The 20,149-nt window shown below is 42.9% G+C and overlaps 1 protein-coding gene across 2 annotated transcripts in view; it reads right to left on the reverse strand.

Moving 5' to 3' along the window:
* The window catches only part of TMTC3 (transmembrane O-mannosyltransferase targeting cadherins 3), a 137,555-nt gene that overhangs the window by 14,775 nt on the left and 102,631 nt on the right, over positions 1–20,149 (reverse strand). For both annotated transcript variants that reach the window (XM_077471383.1, XM_077471384.1), the window contains exon 14: positions 453–679. In XM_077471383.1, coding sequence (XP_077327509.1) covers positions 453–679 — 227 coding nt within the window. The remainder of the gene's footprint in view (positions 1–452; positions 680–20,149) is intronic.

Genomic DNA, 20,149 nt, shown 5'->3' on the forward strand with positions numbered 1-20,149 from the left:
TAGGAAGAGGACTTAGAGTCTGGAAGAGAAGGCCTGGGGTAGCGGTAGCGAAAAAAACGTCTCAAGACTGAAGTGGACAGAGAAGCCGATCTTTGAGGTGTGTGCTTGCCCTTCATCTTAAGTGGTAAAAGAGAACTTTTAGTGCCTGAAATTATGTAGATATACTTATCTGGGATCAGGCTCAAAACATTTTCCCCATGAAAAGTAAAAATCCTTCTGGTTGAATATGGGCTCTTTATAAGTCATTACTACAAATGATGAGGCTGATTTAAAGGAGTTGAGAATCTCAAAAATAGTAAAGATTCACATTAATGCAAATTCCTGTATATTTCATTGTACAAAACTGGAAAATTGAACTAAATCTTCACTTTTTTTGGTTGAAGATTATCAAGTCTTGTTAATTTTATGTATGGGAAAACAGATTAGTACACAAAGGATTTATTAAAACATACCAGATTCCTGCATGAGTAAGGCAGAGTTGAACAAAGCCAACTTATGTCTCCGATTCAGATCAAGTGCTTGATTGAAGTTCTTCAATGCTTCATTTGGATCTTTCAATTCAATATAAACAATAGCAAGGTTGTACCATAAATCTGCATTTGCCGCATCAAGTTCCAAAGCCTTGATATAAGCTTCTTTAGCTTCTAAAGGTCTGTTCATTTTTAAGAGTAATTCTCCCCTAAAGAAAAAAAAAGAAAAAAAAAAAAGAAAATAAATCTTGAAATTTCAAATTTCCAAACCTATAAACAGGCAACCATTCCCATAAAAGGTCATAGGATTCCTGTCAAATGGGGTGAAACCACCCTGAAAGTCAAAAGAATCACACATTATAAAAGTGAATTTAGGGTTTGGCATGTGGAATGTGAGGATGCACTTTATAGAAGAAAAATATAGCGTATCTCTGATGAAGTACAGTATATAGTTACTGAATTTGTACAGATTTTGAGATGGAGAGATCGGGAGTTATTGCTAAAACTACGGGAATCTAAATAGATTTATGAATTTCTCTGGTACACTTGTTTTGCATATTTTGCATTGGGCTTCATTGATTTACATACAAATAAAGGCTCCTTTTATGGCAGTCTAAAAATGTCCCACATCCATTTACAATGTGATGCACAAGCCTTGTAAAGAAAATGAAAAACCTGCTTTAACCTCCCTGACTGAGTTAAATCATCCTTCATTTGTGTCTCACATGCTCCCCGTCCCAGACATTGCAGCTCACAGTGGGGTTTCAGCAACAGAGGCAGTGCTGTCAATCCAGAAAGCAATGGGCATGACTGGGTGTGGCCAGGTGCTGATCAACATACTAAAGGCTTTTCTCAATGCTGATAGCCATGCCCCCATGGCATTTTTCTCACTATCGTGCAACCAGGTACAGCCTACATGAAGGTGACAACTTTTCTTTGATATTAGAAACAATGTAGTATTGTTGCCACACCATCACAGGAAGGTGCATTACTTAGACTTCACTGGCAGGATCCACAGGTATTTGAAGGACATTGCAGGGAACCAAGAGAAAACCAAGCACAAATACACCAAGTGTTGCAGCACATTTATTTTTATTTTTTTTAATGGGAGGCCATAATTATAATTTAATTTAAACTGCAATTTAATGTTCCATGCATGCTATCCAATCATATAAACAAATAAAACAAATGTTTAAAAGTGGTTGTAAACGCTTACATATACCCACTGAAGTGACTAGCGTCACATGATATACATTGATGAAACAAATTCTCCTATGCACGTTGTAGCTGTTTATCTGGAGCCTTCTCTCCACTACAGCCTCTTGAAGCACACATTTTACACAGCATTTCAGATATCTAGAAGGCAGGGGGTGATGATCTGATGTCTACATACAGCAGAGTGTACTTTAAGACCTAAGTGGAGGGAATGGAACAACCCCCCACCCCCTTCGCACAGGGGATTTTGTATTGTTCGCATAATCTGCCAGAAGTGACTAATTCAGATTGCAGAGGGAAGAGAGCAGATTGAAACTAAACTAGGTGCTTTGGATTAATAGTACACAAGATAAAGGGGTATGCTTTGTTAATTTCAGAGGTTTGCAACCAATTTAACTCTTACTAGATTACTGTTTTTTTCTGGCCAATGAATGGCGATTGTGCTGTGTGTTTTTCCTAAGCCTTCAACACAAAAACAACAACTCGTTTTCTACAGGTGAATCCTATATTAATGCAAACAGCGCTGTAATCACCTGAGTCGATTCTTTGCAGGCTTTCATGTCCCCAGCACTGCCATCTTGCTTGCGGAAAGCTGTTTATGAAGGTATTTCATAACAGACTTAGCTTGCGTGAGGCGTGCTACACCTCATAATAAAAATTCTGGAGAATAAAAATAGATAATGGTTCCAGTAGTGTCTGCTGGATAAAATGGTCTGACTGAGAAGAGACTCTCTCCAAAGAGCGGATCATCTCAATGTGGAAGTAAAGTCCATCTACCTTTTAACTTGTGCCTACAGGTAAGCCTATAATAAGGGTTACCTGTACGTACAGTGAATATCTGCTAAACTGGCACTGTTTAGGAGATATTCACATGGGAAGCAGCCGGTGACATCACTGGCGCATGCACTCTGAAAGAACGGCATAAAAAAGTGAACTGTTAAATCACATTTGGTAACATTCTAATGCCCACGTTGCACTGGATTTCCACTTGTAATTATTGAACTTGTTGCTCCATTTGCCTAAACCATTTCTCTTATTTTCTGAATGCAGCTGCCACTGAATAAAGTTGCATTTAATTTACAGTTTTATAGCTTTTCCAACGTACTTATTAGTCAACACTTATGAGCTTATTACAAAAAGTAAGAAATTATTAGGGAATATAACATGCATAACAAGCCTTACTAAAGAGAAATGATAAGGCTTTAGCAGAATTAGGAAGACCATCACATTGTAAGACATGGGGGAAATCTTTGGTGATAAATTTGGACATGGTAACAAGGGGACATGAAGGGATCAGACTATTTACATTCCCGAGAGGATATAAACAGGGACAAGTGTTGTTAGGCTAGAACATGAAGAATTAATAGACGTCTTGTAGGCGATTAGTGGTTTGATGTAATTTTGGAAACAATACAGAGCCAAGATACAGAATAGCTATGGGTGGAGGTGTCTGGAGTGTTTGTAGGCAATAAAAAAGTTTCACAGTTGCATTTATGACTGACTGAAGCAATGCCAGCTTAAAGGTAAGCTTATTATTAATCATAAACACACGGATTAATATTTTAGTACTTTAATTAGTAAAGTATGTGAAATATGCATTTCAATTCAAAGTTCATAATTCCGATAGAGTTTTGATGTAGGCGCGAAGGAGAACAAAGATCTAATGGGCTTGCTGCAAGGCTAACATAGGTACATTGTTTCAGGTACACAAGTGTTAATTACAGTGTGCAATCATACAACTGTAGACGCCTATTACTGAGGACAGCATTGCTAAGGTTAACCAGCAGTGTGTTAGTGCTAGGGCAAAGATATTGTGTTGAAAGTTCAAATTACCAATTACATTTCCCAGGGTTAAAGCGTACATTACAAAGATGAGGGGACTAAGCAAAGATCCCTGTGGCATTCTCATTTACATTAACAGTAAACAGTTAAGTTCACATTGTCACCTGTGACTGCACCACTTTTTTATAATATATATATTTTTTTTTAGCAAACTACCCATCATTTACTGCTAGTGTGAAAGAAGCCCTATAATTAATTTATAGACTATGGGAGGACAGGAAGGAGTGCAGGCTAACATACCTGTACATCAGCGGCTCCTGCACGGCTCACAGAGAACGCACCCAGGAGCCTGGCGATTCCTGTGCCACCCAGATCACATTACCATTGTGACTGGGTGATCATATGGTGTTTTACCATGTGATTGCTGTTGTGTCCAATTACAGCAATCACATAGTAAACAATGTAAAGTGAACATAAAGATCAGTTCTCTTTGCTCTCACTGAGAGCATAGAAGACGAATGCTGCAGCCTGTGAGTGTACAACAGCCTTTGAGTGTACAGCAGCCTGTCACACTGCATGTACACTCACAGTCTGCAGTTTCAGCCTAACCCAGTGTCCGTAATCACTGCCCCAGTGAAATGTACACAAACAGCAGCCAGCCTGTCACGTGTCCCATACACCATACCAATGTCCTGACGGCTGTCATACCAGCACCCAATCCTTTCCATAAACATACAACACCCTGATCATTGCTATATGCCATATCAGTGTCCTGATCATGCTCACATGTCATACCAACGGCCTGATCACTGCCATACCAATGGCCTGATAACGCTCATATGTCATGCCAGCATCCTGATCACTGCCATATGTCATACCAGAGTCCGCCATTTTAGGGTTTCAACTGACCAAAGTGAGTACTTTTCATGTAACACTGAAGAAATTACACTTTGTTACAAAGTAAAGTAGTGAGTATACAGCTTGTATAACGGTGTAAATTTGCTGTCCCTCAAAATAACTCAACACACAGCCATTAATGGCAACACAAGTACACCCCTAAAGCCCCATACACACCATCAGATTTTCTGCTGAGTTTTTCCTTCAGATTTACCAAAACCATATAATATGAGGTCAAACCTTACGAGTTTCAATGTGTATGCAATCAGGCAGGCCCTTGCACTACATGGTTTTGGTAAATCTGAAGAAAAAAACTCAACAGAAAACCTGATAGTGTGTATGGGGCTTTAGTGAAAATGTCAAAATTTGGCTCAATTAACCATCTTCCCTCCCCATTGTCATGCGACTCGTTAGTGTTATAAGATCTCAGGTGTGAATGGAGAGAAGGCATGTTAAATGTGGTGTTTTTGCTCTCACACTCCAATACTGGTGACTGGAAGGCCAACATGGCACCTAATGGCAAAGAACTCAGAGGATCTGAAAAAAAGAATATTTGCTCTACATAAACATGGCCTAGGCTATAATATGGTCTTGCAGCACAGTGGCCAAGACCATACAGCAGTTTAACAGGACAGGTTCCACTCAGAACAGGCCTCGCCATGGTTGACCAAAGAAGTTGAGTGCATGTGATCAGCATCATATCCAGAGGTTGTCATTGGGAAATAGACACAAGAGTGCTGCCAGCACAGTTGCAGAGGTTGAAGGGGTGGGGGGGTCAGCCTGTCAACGCTCAGACCATACGCTGCACACTGCATCAAATTAGTCTGCATGGCTGTTGTCCCAGAAGGAAGCCTCTTCTAAAGATGATGCACAAGAAAGCCTGCAAACAGTTTGCTGAAGACAAGCAGACTAAAGGACATGGATCACTGGAACAATGTCCTGTGGTCTGATGAGACCAAGATGAACTCATTTGGTTCAGATGCTGTCGAGCATGTGTGGAGGTAACCAAGTGAGGAGTACAAAGACAAGTGTGTCTTGCCTACAGTCAAACATGGTGGTAGAAGTGCCATGGTCTGGGGCTGCATGAGTGCTGCCAGCACGGTGGAGCTACAGTTCATTACGGGAACCATGAATGCCAACATGTACTGTGACATACTGAAGCAGAGCACGAACTTCTCCCTTTGGAGACTGGGCCACAGGGCATTATTCCAACATGATGATGACCCCCCAACACCCCTCCAAGACGACTACTGCCTTGCTAAAGAAGTGAGGGTAAAGGTAATGGACTAGCCAAGCATGTCTCCAGACCTAAACCCTATTGAGCATCTGTGGGGCATCCTTAAATGTTAGGTGGAGGAGCGCAAGTTCTCTAACATCCACCAGCTCTGTGATGTCATCGTGGAGGAGTGGAAGAGGACTCCAGTGGCAACCTGTGAAGCTCTGGAGAACTCCATGCCCAAGAGGGTTAAGACAGTGCTGGAAAATAATGGTGGCCACACAAAATATTGACACTTTGGGCCCAATTTGGACATTTTCACTTAGGGCTGTACTCACTTTTGTTGCCAGCGGTTTAGACATTCATGGCTGTGTGTTGAGTTATTTTAAGGGCACAGCAAATTTACATTGTACCAAAAGTACAATTTCTTCAGTGTTGTCACATGAAAAGATATAATAAAATATTTACAAAAATGTGAGGGGTGTACTCACTTTTGTGAGATACCACACACATACGTGTTCCCATAACTTCAAATAATTTCATTGTGTTTTAGTGCAAAGTCCCCTTGGAAATTCCAACCATCTTTATCCTGTGAGGAGCCCTCTGTTCACCTTATATGCTGGTCATAAGACCAGTGGACTCTGTGTACTCTATCCCCCTGACCACTGGTCTTGTACATTTTCCCCTGGTTCTCAGAAAAGCGAGTGAATAAGAACCACAGACTGAATGGGCATCAACGTGGACTGGACTGTGGTCATGTAGGAGCAGAATAAGACATCTGGCCTGTCCATCTAAGTAAGCTGCAGGAGTCTGAGGCTCTCAGGTCCGCCTACTGTGCAGCATAGTTAGATAGACAAGCCAGGTGACTGATTCATTCCCATAGGGCCACCTACACTGCCACCTGTTCAGACTCTAAATCCCAGGGCATGGTGGGATTTGTAGTCTCAGTATATAGTGACAAACAGCTTGATTTCTAGTGTCCCCACTGATGCTTTAGGTCAGCTACTGCTGTGGCATTAGCCGATTGTACCCTGACTGAGTGACTTTGCAGGAGGGAGGTTCCGTGTTGTAAATACTGTGTTTCCCCGAAAGTAAGACAGTGTCTTACTTTCTTTTTATCCCCAAAAGCCCCACTATGTCTTACTTTCGGGGTATGTCTTATATTGGAAAAAAATCCCAGCATGCAGAGCTGCACTGCGCTACAGAAGAGGACTACAAGTCCCAGCAAGCAAGGCTGCACTGCATTACAGAGGACTTCAAGTCCCAGCATGCAAGGCTGCACTGTACTACAGAGGAGGCCTACAAGTCCCAGCATGCAAGGCTGCACTATGGAGGACTACAAGTCCAAGCATACAAAGCTGCTATGCTCAGCAGAGGAGAACTGTAAGCCCACACAGCCCGGTATGTTGGGACTTGTAGTCCTCCTCAGCTGCATCTTGCGGTTACATAATAAGAGCTGCAGAGAATCTCTTCACACCCCCCCTCCCCCTCCCCTTCCTTGGTCTCTCTCTGTATGACCAGCACTGACCTGTACCGGGAGGACACAGAGCCAGTGACACCTGTCGGCAGTGATCCGGGACCTGGCGCAATAATCCCCTTCTCTGTGGTTGCGTCGCGCCGTTCTGATCAGTCTCGGGCAGCGGCTGTCACTCACAGCCGAGCAGAGTGAAGCCACCTCCCCCTCCTCTTGTATGGCTACACAGTGCTGTGTATGGAGGAGGAGGAGGAGGGGGAGGGGGAGGCGGCTTCAGTGAAGCCGCCTCCCCCTCCTTCATGGACAGCACTGTGTAGCCATACAAGAGGAGGGGGAGGCGGCTTCACTCTGCTCGGCTGTGAGTGACAGCCGCTGCCCGAGACTGATCAGAACGGCGCTGTCTCTTCAGTCGGAGAGGGAGGGCGCTGGCCTGGCACCCCCCCCAGGGTGTGGCACCCGGTGCGGCCCGCACCCCCCGCCCCACTCTTACGGCAATACCCCTGTGTTTCCCCGAAAGTAAGACATATGTCTTACTTTCGGAGTACGGCTTATATTAGCCGACCCCTCTGAAACTCCCGATACGTCTTACAGTCGGGGGTGTCTTACTATCGGGGAAACACGGGTATAATCTGATGGTTCTCAGTTGCAGAAGGTTGATGTGGAGTTTTGACTCCTCCGGAGACTATGCCCATTGGACAGTTCAGAAGTTGTAAACTATGTTCCAGCCCTAAAGGCTGGCCCATTCCAGGCATGTGAAGGAAAAATTTTACCAATTGCAGGACACAACTGGAGATCCACTGCACAAGGCAGAGCTTGAGACTAAAATTACAACAAAAATAGGTAGGGACTTTGGGATTTTAGAGGCACCAGTATAGGTTCAAAAAATTAGAAAAATTCTAATTTTTTGAACCTATACTGGTGCCTCTAAAATCCCAAAGTCCCTACCTATTTTTGTTGTAATTCTATTCATTAAGGATGATGGCACCTTTTTTATATCGATATACTTGAGATATCCACTATTCAGCCACAAAGTGTCTTTTGATATCTCGTATCTACATCTCTCTATTTAGAGCTTGAGACTAGAAAAACATTGGATGGTCCATTGACTGGAATGCACAATGTAAATATATGGGATTGAAGACGTCTGGAGTGTGCAAAGGGGGGTGTGTGCAAAGGGGGGTGCCTTAAAGGAGACTACCATTAAGCTCAGAACCTTCATGCAGGAGCGAAGTCATGGGTGCCATTATGACCCAAAAGCCATTCTAAAAATGAAGACAAAAAAAAATGATTATATATAAAAATAAACATGTTATACTTACCTACTCTGTGCAATAGTTTTGCATAGAGGAGCCCTGCTCCTCTTTTTTGGGTTCACCACCTGCGCTCTCGATTTCTCCCCCTATGAGTATGAACAATAGCAAGCCTCTTGCTATGGGGGCACTTGAGCAGGTTTGCTCCTGAGCCACGCTCGGTCTCTCCATTCAAACACACAGCCCAGCTTGGCCCTGCCCTGGCTCACTCACTGACTTACTAGCTGTGATTGACAACAGCAGGAGCCAATGCCTCTGTGTGACCCAAAATGAGGAGAGAGACACCCTGGGGAGCCGCTGCTCTCATGCACATCACCGGATGCCCTAATTTGAATTTGGTAATAGGTTTGCATACAAACCTTGAAAGCATTCTTCTAAAGTAACTGGTAAAACAATGGCTTTTGCCTGAAGCAGTTATAAGTGTAAGGCTGACCGCAAGTTATCCTGTATTTGTGGGAGGAGTCAGGCTGCATAAAGCCTGCTCTCCTTTGCCTCCTCCACTAGTGGTCGTAGGCTCTCACTTCAGCGTTATTTGCGGGTGACTCCGACGTCACTTCCGGGTCTCGGATCGTAAGAGGACGACGCTTGGTGGCTTAGTTTTCCCTGCTCGTGGCAGCGTTACCTTGCGGGAAGGGTCTCGTGTGCTGCGGGCGCTGGTCTGGTACTGCTGCCCCTGGTTGGTCTGGTCTGCCACTGAATGGGCTGGTATAGTTGGCAGCAGGGCTAGCTTGGGGATCAATCCATGTTCGGGGGTTGCAGGTTGGGAGGGGTGTGTGTTTGGGGGGCCTTCAGGGGATGTCGGCAGGGGGTCTTGTGACACGATGGTCCCACCTCTGACTGATGCTTGTCATGGTGGGCTTATCGTGTTAGTGGACATGTCAGTCTGCTTGGGGGGGCAGGGCAGTTAGAAGGGGTTGCACCTGGGCAGCTTTAGGTCAGGGGGATGCTGGGTTTTCATTTGGGGAATATCATCCTTATCACTTGCGGGGGCCCTTTCCCTTTCAGGGCTCGTGGGCAGACCACAGGCGGTTCCCGTTTATGTTCTCTAGGAGTAGCATGCAGTGGACACCCCTCCAGGGCTCAGCTCTGGCAACACACGTCGGCTCGGGGGGGTTGCTGTGCATGCATGGTTCACAATTCTTCGTCATTCAGCAGGTTGTACAGTTTAGACATTTCTTTTTTTCTTACACGTCAAATTTGTTCGGTCTTTAAGTTTTATCTTGAGTGTCAGTTTGTATGTTTTGTGCCTTTGTTTCTTCAGGAGTCGCTTAGTTTCTCACTTTGCGATTTTGCAGTTCCTTTTCAGATAGGTATGGCATGTTATAAACTTATTGTTCTGAGTATTTGCTTCTGTTTCTGTTATTTTGACTTCACGTTTTTGACATTTTATTTTGAGTGGTAGTTGTAGATTATGTTTCTGGTTTTGTTTCTACACATCTACTGGGAGGCACGAAGTTGCATTCTTTGCGTTTTTTTCTTTTGTTTTCCCATCCATTTCAGGTTGGTGTTATTTGTTTTCCTCACGCCAGTTTTTTAGGGGTGGTTTTATTTTTTCTTTATTCATACCTGACGCTTCAAGTACATATGCGTTATTGATGTGTAGTTGCGGGGTGTATTGTTTCCTTCCATAGTGGTGGTTTTCTACATTGCAGCAGGGTTTCTCAGGGGTCTGTTTGTTGATGCTCAGGCAGTTCAGGTACGTATTTCAGTGTGTTGTCACTTGTTCACACAGCAGGGCTTACTACATTGCCATCACATCTATGGGTTTGTAACAGATTGAGGTGATCGTTTTTAATTGGCTTGTTCGGTGACAAGTCTCATCTGTCCTCATGCTGCTTACGTTTTCGTACAAACTCACGTTTTCCCATGTTTCTCTGGTTTTCTACGTTGCAGCAGGGTTTTTTCAGGGGTCTGTTTGTTGATACTCATGCAGTTCAGGTACATATTTCAGTGTGTTGTCACTTGTTCACACAGCAGGGCATACTACATTGCCATCACTACAGGTTACCCATCACATCTATGGGTTTGTAACAGATTGAGGTGATCGTTTTTACTTGGCTTGTTCGGGTGGCATCTGTCCTCATGCTGCTGACGTTTTTGCACAAACTCACGTTTTCCCACGTTTCCCTCATTTTCCCACGTTACCCATATTTTTTCCACGTTACCCGTGTTTTTTCCATGTTATCACGTTCATGTCATATGCCTTTTTGCCTTTCGTTCACTGCATTTCCGTTAGCTAGTGCTCACATTCAGGATCTGTCACGTCTACAGATCCATACATTTCATTTTGAATTGACTGTCGTCCCACAAACTTCTCTCCTGTGTTCCATACGTCATATGTGCACGTTCACCATTACACATTTACTACTATCCACCACAGTCTGTGGATATCTTAGCCCTGAGTGTTCATTTTAAATTTCCTGTCTTGGCGCTGCAGGTTGCTCGGGCTCGCTTACTGCATACATTAGGGTGGTGTTGTCATTAGGTTCACGTTCTTGCGCTGTTGGCCTGTTCGGTGGAAAGTCTCCTCATCTGTCCTTACGCTGCTTACGTTTTCGTACAAACTCACATTTCTCATGCAATTTATGTTTCTCATACAATTTTTTGTTTCTCACGGTGTTCATCAATTCACGTTTCTCGTGCAACCTGCATTTCTTTTGCAGTTTGCATTTTTCTTGCAGCCTCGGTTCTCATGCTGCTCACGTTTTGTCAGCTCGCACTACTCACGTTTCTCACTCAGTCACGTTTCGTGACGCAGCACATTCCTGTCGCAGGTTTTTCTTTTCTGGAGTCTGCTCACATTTCTCTTGCAGTTATGTTCCTCACCCAGTTGCGTGTCATTTTCACTCAGTTTGTGGTTGCCATTTTCATAAATTTTGCTGGGTACCATTCATGTGTTTTGCCATTTGGAGTTAACATCTTCACGCTTATATCTTTGCGTCTCCTCTGCAGTTACTTGTATAGTTTTCAGGTCGCACGGTTGAGTTGGTCTTTTATTTGGCTTGTTCAGTGGCTAGTCTCATCCGTGTTACATACTTTACATCTCGGTTTCGGTTTCATAAATTACATCTTACTATTACTTCTCCGGCTAGGGGGTCGGAGCACGATAGCTCACCCTCTCTCAGTACCTGGACCATCCCAAGGTCTCATTGTTCACATATAGCTAGCCTCAACTCTTTGATTTGATGCCAGAATTTTTCAATGCAGGGGGATTGCTTTCCCGGCTTCGGCTCGTGAGGCCCAGCTATTTGGTTGATGTTCCTTGGTGCGTCGGATGCGAGTGCGGTGCAGGTTACCCTGCGGACTGTGGCCCTGTCCCAATCCACACTAACCTTAATTCCCTAATTACGTCCTGCCAGGAGTTGCTAATAGAATAGAACTGTTGGTAAGGCAGCCTAATGCAGCTCCAGCAGCATCTACTGGCTCAGGGGCTTTAGAGGATTCTGGAACCCCCTCGGTGCCTAGGCCGGTACCGGTAGGCTCAGGTCTTGGACGCAGACACTGGCGCCACCCTTTCTCCTCTGTTCCAGCATTTTGTGATGGATTGGGTTCCTGTTGGGCTGATGCAGTAGCCTTGATTGGTAAATCTTTATTTTTGATCACCAGGAAGGCTCATAACACTGCTTGAGATGTTTTCTAGGCTTTTTGCCACTTCATGTTTTTGGTAGACCCCGACAGGCCTTTCTTTAATTTCTGCGCACCCTATTAAAGCCTTCCTCAATAGGGATCCAGTAGAGTAGTCCTCCTGCTATTCTCAGCAGTCTTCCCTTCATGGGTCATATTTTCACTTGCTTTCGAGGTCTCCTTTGGATTGTTACCCAGCTTGGTGCTCAAGGCAGCAATATTTCTGGCCTTTATGGTTCTGAGCTTCAGGCCCGGGGTCTCGCTTTCTTTTGGCTAATCAACTGGTTATATATCCCGGCCATTTCTGGTATATCTGCATGCATAGAACTAGTCTGCTGGTACTGAAAAAAAACCTCCCCCAAAAAATTGTTCAATACCACCACTGCGCCAAAACAAGCAAATAACATACAACAAAATAGCAGTGAAAAACAGCTGCTACTTTTCTGAAGCAATATAGAAACAAAATAAATTATACCCAAACACTGTGTACTGCAAATAATAATTAGGAAATAATTTAAGTAGCGCTTAATACCATTAATAAGTGATCTGAAAAAAAAAAAATCAACATTAAACATATAACACCCCGTGATGACGTGCTATATAAAGTCCATTGATAAACTGCAAGAAAACAATAGAAGTGAATATTCATCCAATCCTTCAATCTTCCACCACACCAACGTATCTGTGATTCCTCTTCCGATAAAAACGCACTCACCAGCTGATGTTGACTCCCACTCTCATGTTTGGCAAAGGAGCAGGTAAACCCCACCTGGGTAAGTACCATGATTACTTCCAACCAAGCATATCCATATGTGAAAAATAGACCAAAAAAGTGCTCCACATAGCGTGATACTGTAAAACTGATTTATTAAAAAAAAAATTCACAACCACACTTCAATGTTTCCAATCACGTTTTAAAACTTGGTGCCAGCAAAACAAAACCTCTCACAGCAAACTGTGTACAAACAACTTGTGATGTTGCACTACGGTCACGGCGGATCCAAAGTGTGCCTCAATTCTCACCCACTCCATGATCATCGTTCGTTGGGAAGGTATACAAGTCCCGAGCAGTCTAACTTCCACTCTGACCAGTTATGACCTGCTCCGATCGTTTTCGAACCACTCCGATCGGTACCGTTCGATATCAATGAAATTTATGTCTGTGTGGTCACGCCGCCAACATGTCTCCCTAGGAAGAAGTCGGTATGACGATACATGTAAGGTGTTTATTGAAAACTGAGATGGCAGGATCCACTACTGTAATATCATTTTTAATATCCTCTTCCACTGGATAAATCTCAGGAAAACACTTAGGAGTGAAAGTCCTCTCAGGATTCAGCTAGTGCTCATAAAGCAAACAATCTGTGCATGTATGGTAAAAGTCTTTTTTTTTACTTAGCCAGTCTTTAGTACCCATAGGGGCTTGTTGTGACTGTGGAAATCCGGGCGCTTCCAAGCAAAGACTAGTGTGTCCTGCAGCAATTAATTTCTCCATATAGAGCATTTGGCATGAAGCTGTAACTTGTGCCTCATAAAACTGCAAGGGAAGGAAATTCTCCTTTACAAACTCAAGAGTCCTCAATACTTTCCTCTATATCATCCTTAAAGTGGTTTTGTACAGAAAATTGCAAGTTCATCTTATTCAAATGGCTTTGGAACATAGATGCAGTTATGACCATTGAAATAAAATATGCAGTATTTACCTTTTATTTTTAATGTTTATGCCGACTTCCTGGCTCTCCTCCCATGGGAGTAGGCGTGTTTATCGGCTTCGCAATGGTCCCTGGGAACTTTTTTAGCTATTTCCCAGGAATCCATGGGGGACACAGTCATGCCGAAATCTCGTGAGATTTCGGAAGGAGGACGCCGGTCACGTGACGAGGGCATGTTCGAAATTGCCATTTTGAAAGTGGGCAGGCAGCTCTATCTGCCATTACCACTATAGCACACCAGGCAAGAGGAAGGAAAACAAAGAGGACACTCAATAAGCATGTGCGAGATGGAGCGGTGGATGCTGGGAGCTCAGCGTCATCGCATCCAGGAAGTAAATGCCTGTGGGCTTCAAATGCCCACAGTGAAAATGGAAACCGCCGGACTGCTTTTTTTAAAGTTTTCCTTAGCAATGAAATTGTCACGCCGGGGGTTAAAAAGACGCAGATCGTGACTGCAAAGATACAGTAGGAATCGCCCACCAGTGACACAGGTAAAAAAAAAAAAAAAAAAATGGCAGCGGAATCCCGCTTTAAGAAAGGGTGGTTTCACCTCAGATTCCTGAGCTGGGCCAGGGGGAACAGAGATTCTGTAGCGTTTGTGGCCTCTGGAAATCTAAAGTTCTAGAAGCACTGAAAGATTTCCAAATTCAGACATAGTCTCCGCTTTTAAATATATGAAAATACTGCGCTAAGCTAGTGTCAATAAGCAATAACAAATAAAAACAGTATTGACTCTGCTTAATATAGTGCCAAAAAAAATAAATCAATGAGACATAAATCGATCAAATCAATATAAAATAAAGTGGCAAAGTGCTAAGTGACATAATTAATAAGATAAAGCAAACCAAAAATTGTAGTATTAAAGTCTATAAAATATGCTTTAAATCTTGTCATGATTAAGTGCCATAGTGCTTGTAAAAATCAATAATCATAGGATATCACAGATCCATCTACACAGAACCCAGAGTTGATTTGCTGGCGTGTTTAGATCAAGCTTAATTGCAAGGTCACACGCCCTGAGGTGATCACACTCACACCAGGGGGGAAAGCACAAGAGTGGTGTCACTTGAACATGTGTGGAGTATCACTACAGCCGCGGAAGAATTGTGGATGAAATTTGGTTACGGATTTTTCAAACACAATAGCACTTTATCATCACAGCAAGCTTTAGAGCATGTTATATAGACTTTGATGCAATTTTTGATTTGCTTTATCATATTGATTACGGCACTTAGCACTTTGACACTTTATTTTATATTTATTTAATACTTTTTGGTAGCTCGCAAGATTTTTAGTTTATATATAGTTTCCACTTTTGTCAGACAGGCAGCATGGTGCATGCCTGGGAGGGAGCGAGAGTCAGACTGGAAGATGTCATATCAGGGTATAGCTTTGGCAAAAAGGAACAGCAATCACCTTTTGAATTTCCTGTAATTAGCTTTTGTCACAGCTCTTGTGCCTGTGATCTTCCATTGCTAAGCAAGAGGAACCCCAGGTACCTACGCATGGAGTGGAGTTTGAACTGGATGGAATTTTGCATGTCCGGATACAGAAGCCACTATAACCCTAACACTGACCTTGTTCCTGTGCTATGTCTCTTTGAAACATGGCAGTGGAAGTGCCGTAACGTGCTACATGCTACATTCATTTTTGCCACAAAGGGTGGACAGGGATGTGTCAGCTTGAAGGCCTGACACAGCCAACTCATAAGGGTAAGTCTAGATAGGAGGAGAAAAACCGAAGTGTCTGAATTGCTTGCAAAAAGAAAACAGAGATAAATATAATAGGGGGCATCACAATAAAGTGAATGACTCTCCATTCCTCTGTATACAAGACCACATAGTGTGCTATGCACTGAGGTTTATCTTATTACAGCCAGGAACCGGTGTTAGCACACAAGAAATCCCAGCCTTCCCTTATCCACTGTGCTTGGCCTACTAGAGGTCCAGGCACCACCTGTCAAAGTGGGCATGCCACAGAGGGGGTCTTTAAGGTCAGGGAACCATACAATGACCATGGAACTGTATAGCACCCTGCGGCTAACTACACGTTAAACTTTTTGCCAGTGGTTTATGCTGGCTCCAGTGCCTGCAGCAAACATTAAAGGTTGGGTTGAAGTTCAGGTATGGTCTCAGAGGCAACACTGAAGCATCAATGGGTACCGATCTGAAACTGCTATATAGTGCAGGGCAAAAAGCAGTCAGATCTTGATAGACATATCACGACCAAAATGTAATGGTTAAAAAAAAGATTTTTTTTGCTAGAGAACAGGTTTCATCACCTAAGGACACTAGCAAAAAATGGAGTCTCAATGAGGAGGAGGGGTTATATGAGTGCGCAGCTTAGGAAGTATATTTTCCAGTATCCAGTCACCTTAACCTCCCTGGCGGTATGATTCAGTCTGGAATAAGGTGCTGAAAGCGGTACAATTATTTTGCATGGAAATCTGGCTTTTATTTTGTAGTCCAGTAATTCTTAGGAATAACGCTCAGAAATCTCTTCAAACCAGAGTCTAGCGGACATCCCGGGTATGATAAAGTTTATAATATAATAAAGAATAATAAAAATTATTCAATAATGTAATCAAATCCAAAAAAAAATGAAAAAGGGACATGTTTTGGTTGCTATGGACAATCTCCAAATTACAAGCAGTAAAAAACAGTATTTATAATATAAAAGTGCATGCAGGGCATTGCACAAACCACTAGGGACAAAGGGGGTGTGTATTTTTTACTACAGCACTGTAATCTGTAAGATTACAGTGCTGTGTGTGTTTTGTGTCTTTTTACATTTTTGAATTTGCCGTCGTTCTCCGCTCCCGTGCGTCGTAACGTCGCAGGGAACGGAGCTCGGCGGCATTCGGCACTGTGAATCGAGCGCAGGACGGCTCGATCACACAGCGCGGCGGACATCGCTGGATCCAGGGGACAAGGTAAGTAACGTTACCTGTGTCCTCCCCTGCATCGAGCGGTGCAAGCCCGAGTCTGGCTCGGGGTTACCGCTATTGTAATGAAATTCCCAACCCGAGCCAGACTCGGGATTACCGCTGAGGAGGTTAAGGCAGCCTGCATACAACCCATGGTCTATGAATACAAGTCCTGTACAATAAAATTAGGATAAAAATGTACACACTAATGAAACATTGGTCAGTTTCTTTTCTATAATATTTTCAAATACACAGCAAAAAATCTCAGTGTCCATATCTCTGATGTGGCTTTGTAAACCTATTTCAAAGATAACACACAATGATATGTGCTTATTTATGCATATGTCTTATGTCTCTTAGTAAATTGCACTGGAAGATGATAGTCTTCCTGATGAACACTTAATTGGTTCCAGGTATAGATTCTTATGATGCAATACAATCCAGCAACATCATTCCATATGGAAGAACTAGATATAGCTTGTGTGCTTGGACTACATGAGGCGAAGTGTAGTTTTTTGTTTTTTACTTAGAGAAACTATAACGATTGTGACTTAATTAAATTTTTTCAAGCTTAAAAGGTTTGCAACAGATGTTTTATATAATATACTGTGTATGTAAACATCTCTCCCTTACTACAAGCTACAGAATATTAATATTAGAGATGCACTGAAATTTTGGAGGCCGAAACAGATCGGCTGAAAAAGGTGCTTTTGCCATTTTTTCTGATAAGAAAAGAACATGCCGATAATGGCACCGAAAATGCAGGCGATTTTACCATGATTTTACTATGCTTGTGGTGTGGTTTGGTAGGTCATGAGACTCAAAAACTGTACCAAAAAAATGTAACATGGGTGCTCTGTCAAAAACTGTCCGGCCATCGGATAGTGTCCGCCCCATACTGCGCAGGCGCAGCGTTTGTGCAGTACGGAGGAGGAGACGACTCCAAAGTCTCATAAGAACGGCGCCTGCGCACTGAGTCCAGGTGCAAGTCCCACCATCCAAGTGGACATACAGTAGCACATAGTAACAGGGCCCCTCGCGGGCTCGCCTCGCTCGGCTATTTTTTATTCTAACTCTAAGTCCACTTGGATGGTGGGGCTTGAACCTGGACTCACGGGGCAGGCGCCGTTCATCTTCGGAGACTTTCGGAATCTCCTTGTCCTCCGTACTGCACAAGTACAGTACAGGGCGGACACTATGCGATGGGGGACACTATTTGACACATCACTGGCAATAAATTCATAATTTAAATTCATGATAATAATAATAATAATAAATTAAAAGGTTGAATACAATTATATATATAAAAATATATACATTTTTTATAAACTGTAATTTTCGGTTTTTGTGCATCCTGCATTTCCGGTACCAAAAATGTCCATTCGGTGCACCTCTAATTCATACAGTATACATATTTACCTGAAGAATAATAGGCCTTATATTTTTATTTTAGTCCTGACCACAGTAAGGAAACATATTTGCAAAACCACCAATTCCTTTAACCACTTCAGCCCTGGAAGGATTTACCCACATCCTGACCAGGCCATTTTTTGCATGACACTGTGTTGCTTTAACTGACAATTGTGTGGTCGTGCGACGCTGTACCCAAATAAAAATGATGTCCTTTTTTTCCCCACACAAATAGAGCTTTCTTTTGGGGGTATTTGATCACCTCTGTGGTTTTTATTATTTTTTTCGCTATAAACAAACAAAAAAAAAGATCATTTCGAAAAAACAAAACAAAAAAAAAACAAAAAAAAAAAAAACAGTATTTTTTACTTTCTGCTATAAAAAATGTTTTTATTGGCTTACCTACATAGTCTATCCCCCCTTTCAATCCATCATAAATGCTGCTACCAGACTCATCCACCTTACCAATCACTCTGTCTACTACTTCTCTCTGTCAATCCCTCCACTGGCTTTCACTTAACAAATTTAATTCAAAGTACTAACAACTTAAAAAGCCATCCACAACTTAGCTCCCATCTACATCACTAGCCTGGTCTCAAAATACCAACCTAATCGTTCTTTGTTCCTCTCAAGACGTCCTGCTCTCTAGCTCCCTCGTCACTTCCAGGACTTTTCCAGAGCCTCTCTAATCCTTCTTACCCCAATCTATCGGATCATCTCCTACTCTATTAGCTTTAAGACTATCCCTGAAAACCCTTCTCTTCAGAGAAGCCTATCCTACCCACACCCAACAACTGTATTATGATTTTCTCCATCAGCTCATACCCCACAGTAATTACCTTTTGTTTCAGTTGACCCTCCCTTCTAGAGCATAAGTTCTAACGAGCAGGGCCCTCTGATTCCTCATGTATTCAACTGTATTGTAACTGTCCTGTCTACCATCACATTGTAAAGTGCTGCACAAACTGTCGGTGCTATATAAATCCTGAATAATAATAAATTGTATACACATGCACACCATTCAAAAGAATGGTGAAAAGCATATAATGCAAAATTAAACAAAAACATATTTTGTACATCTCTGCAATACATGCACATTTCTCCAGGTTTTATCCCTTTCAAATGTTCAAATACGCAAGAATAACGGTTTATGTGCCAGAACTGTTGGGCGATTCTGCCTTCCTCTGACTTGACAACACAGTGTATATTTATTTGGCTCTCCAAAAGCAGGGCAGCCATGTCTACTTTATTCCTGATGCATTACAAGAAATGCAAACCTCTCCCCACCCCCAGCTCTCCATAACCCCTTCTTGTGCACAGCCAGGAAGCCCAGGAAGTCAGCTCGCAACATTTCTGGCAACTTCAACAGGTATTTTTGCACTTCTATAACAGATCTAACAAAAACACTTTCAATAGTATATTTGACTTAACAGGAGCAAATCAGAAGAAGCTTATGGTTAGGGTTTACAAACATTTTAACATGCTTTATAGGTGTGATCAGGCCCTCAAAGAACTCAAACAGAGCTGACAGCGGACCAAGCGGAACTGTTCAAAAGTGTGTCCCTATTCCTTATTAGTTTCTTGATAATTATATACTATAAGTAGATTAACTTTTTTCTAGTCTTCAATGGGATGTTTAAGTGTTACCAAACCCGGTAACATAAAAATTGTTAATCTGCCCCCCCCCCCTCTCAGTGCCCACAGCTTAAAAATCATCGTTTTACACTAAAATACTGCCACTATATACCCTTTTGGATGATTTATATACCATGGTCAGTGATAAATTGCACAATTTCTCCAGTGCTAAGAGTTCAGGTGGGAGGGCGATTTTCACTACAGCCTGTATACACGCCCACATGTGTGAAGCCAATATCATGTGACCCGGTTATCTCTGAGAACAAGTAACTGTTTCCTCCAGCATAAAAGACATAACTGAGCATGTGCAGGTCCGCTACCCTGCCACAACTGAGCATGTGCAGGTCCGCTACCCTGCCACAACTGAGCATGTGCAGGTCCGCTACCCTGCCACAACTGAGCATGTGCAGGTCCGCTACCCTGCCACAACTGAGTATGTGCAGGTCAGCTGCCTTGCCTGTGTTAGCTGGCCTTCCCC

This window comes from Lithobates pipiens, unplaced genomic scaffold, assembly GCF_037356315.1.
Source record: "Lithobates pipiens isolate NorthernLeopardFrog02 unplaced genomic scaffold, aLitPip1_a1.2 Scaffold_8, whole genome shotgun sequence".
Lineage (NCBI taxonomy): Eukaryota > Metazoa > Chordata > Amphibia > Anura > Ranidae > Lithobates > Lithobates pipiens.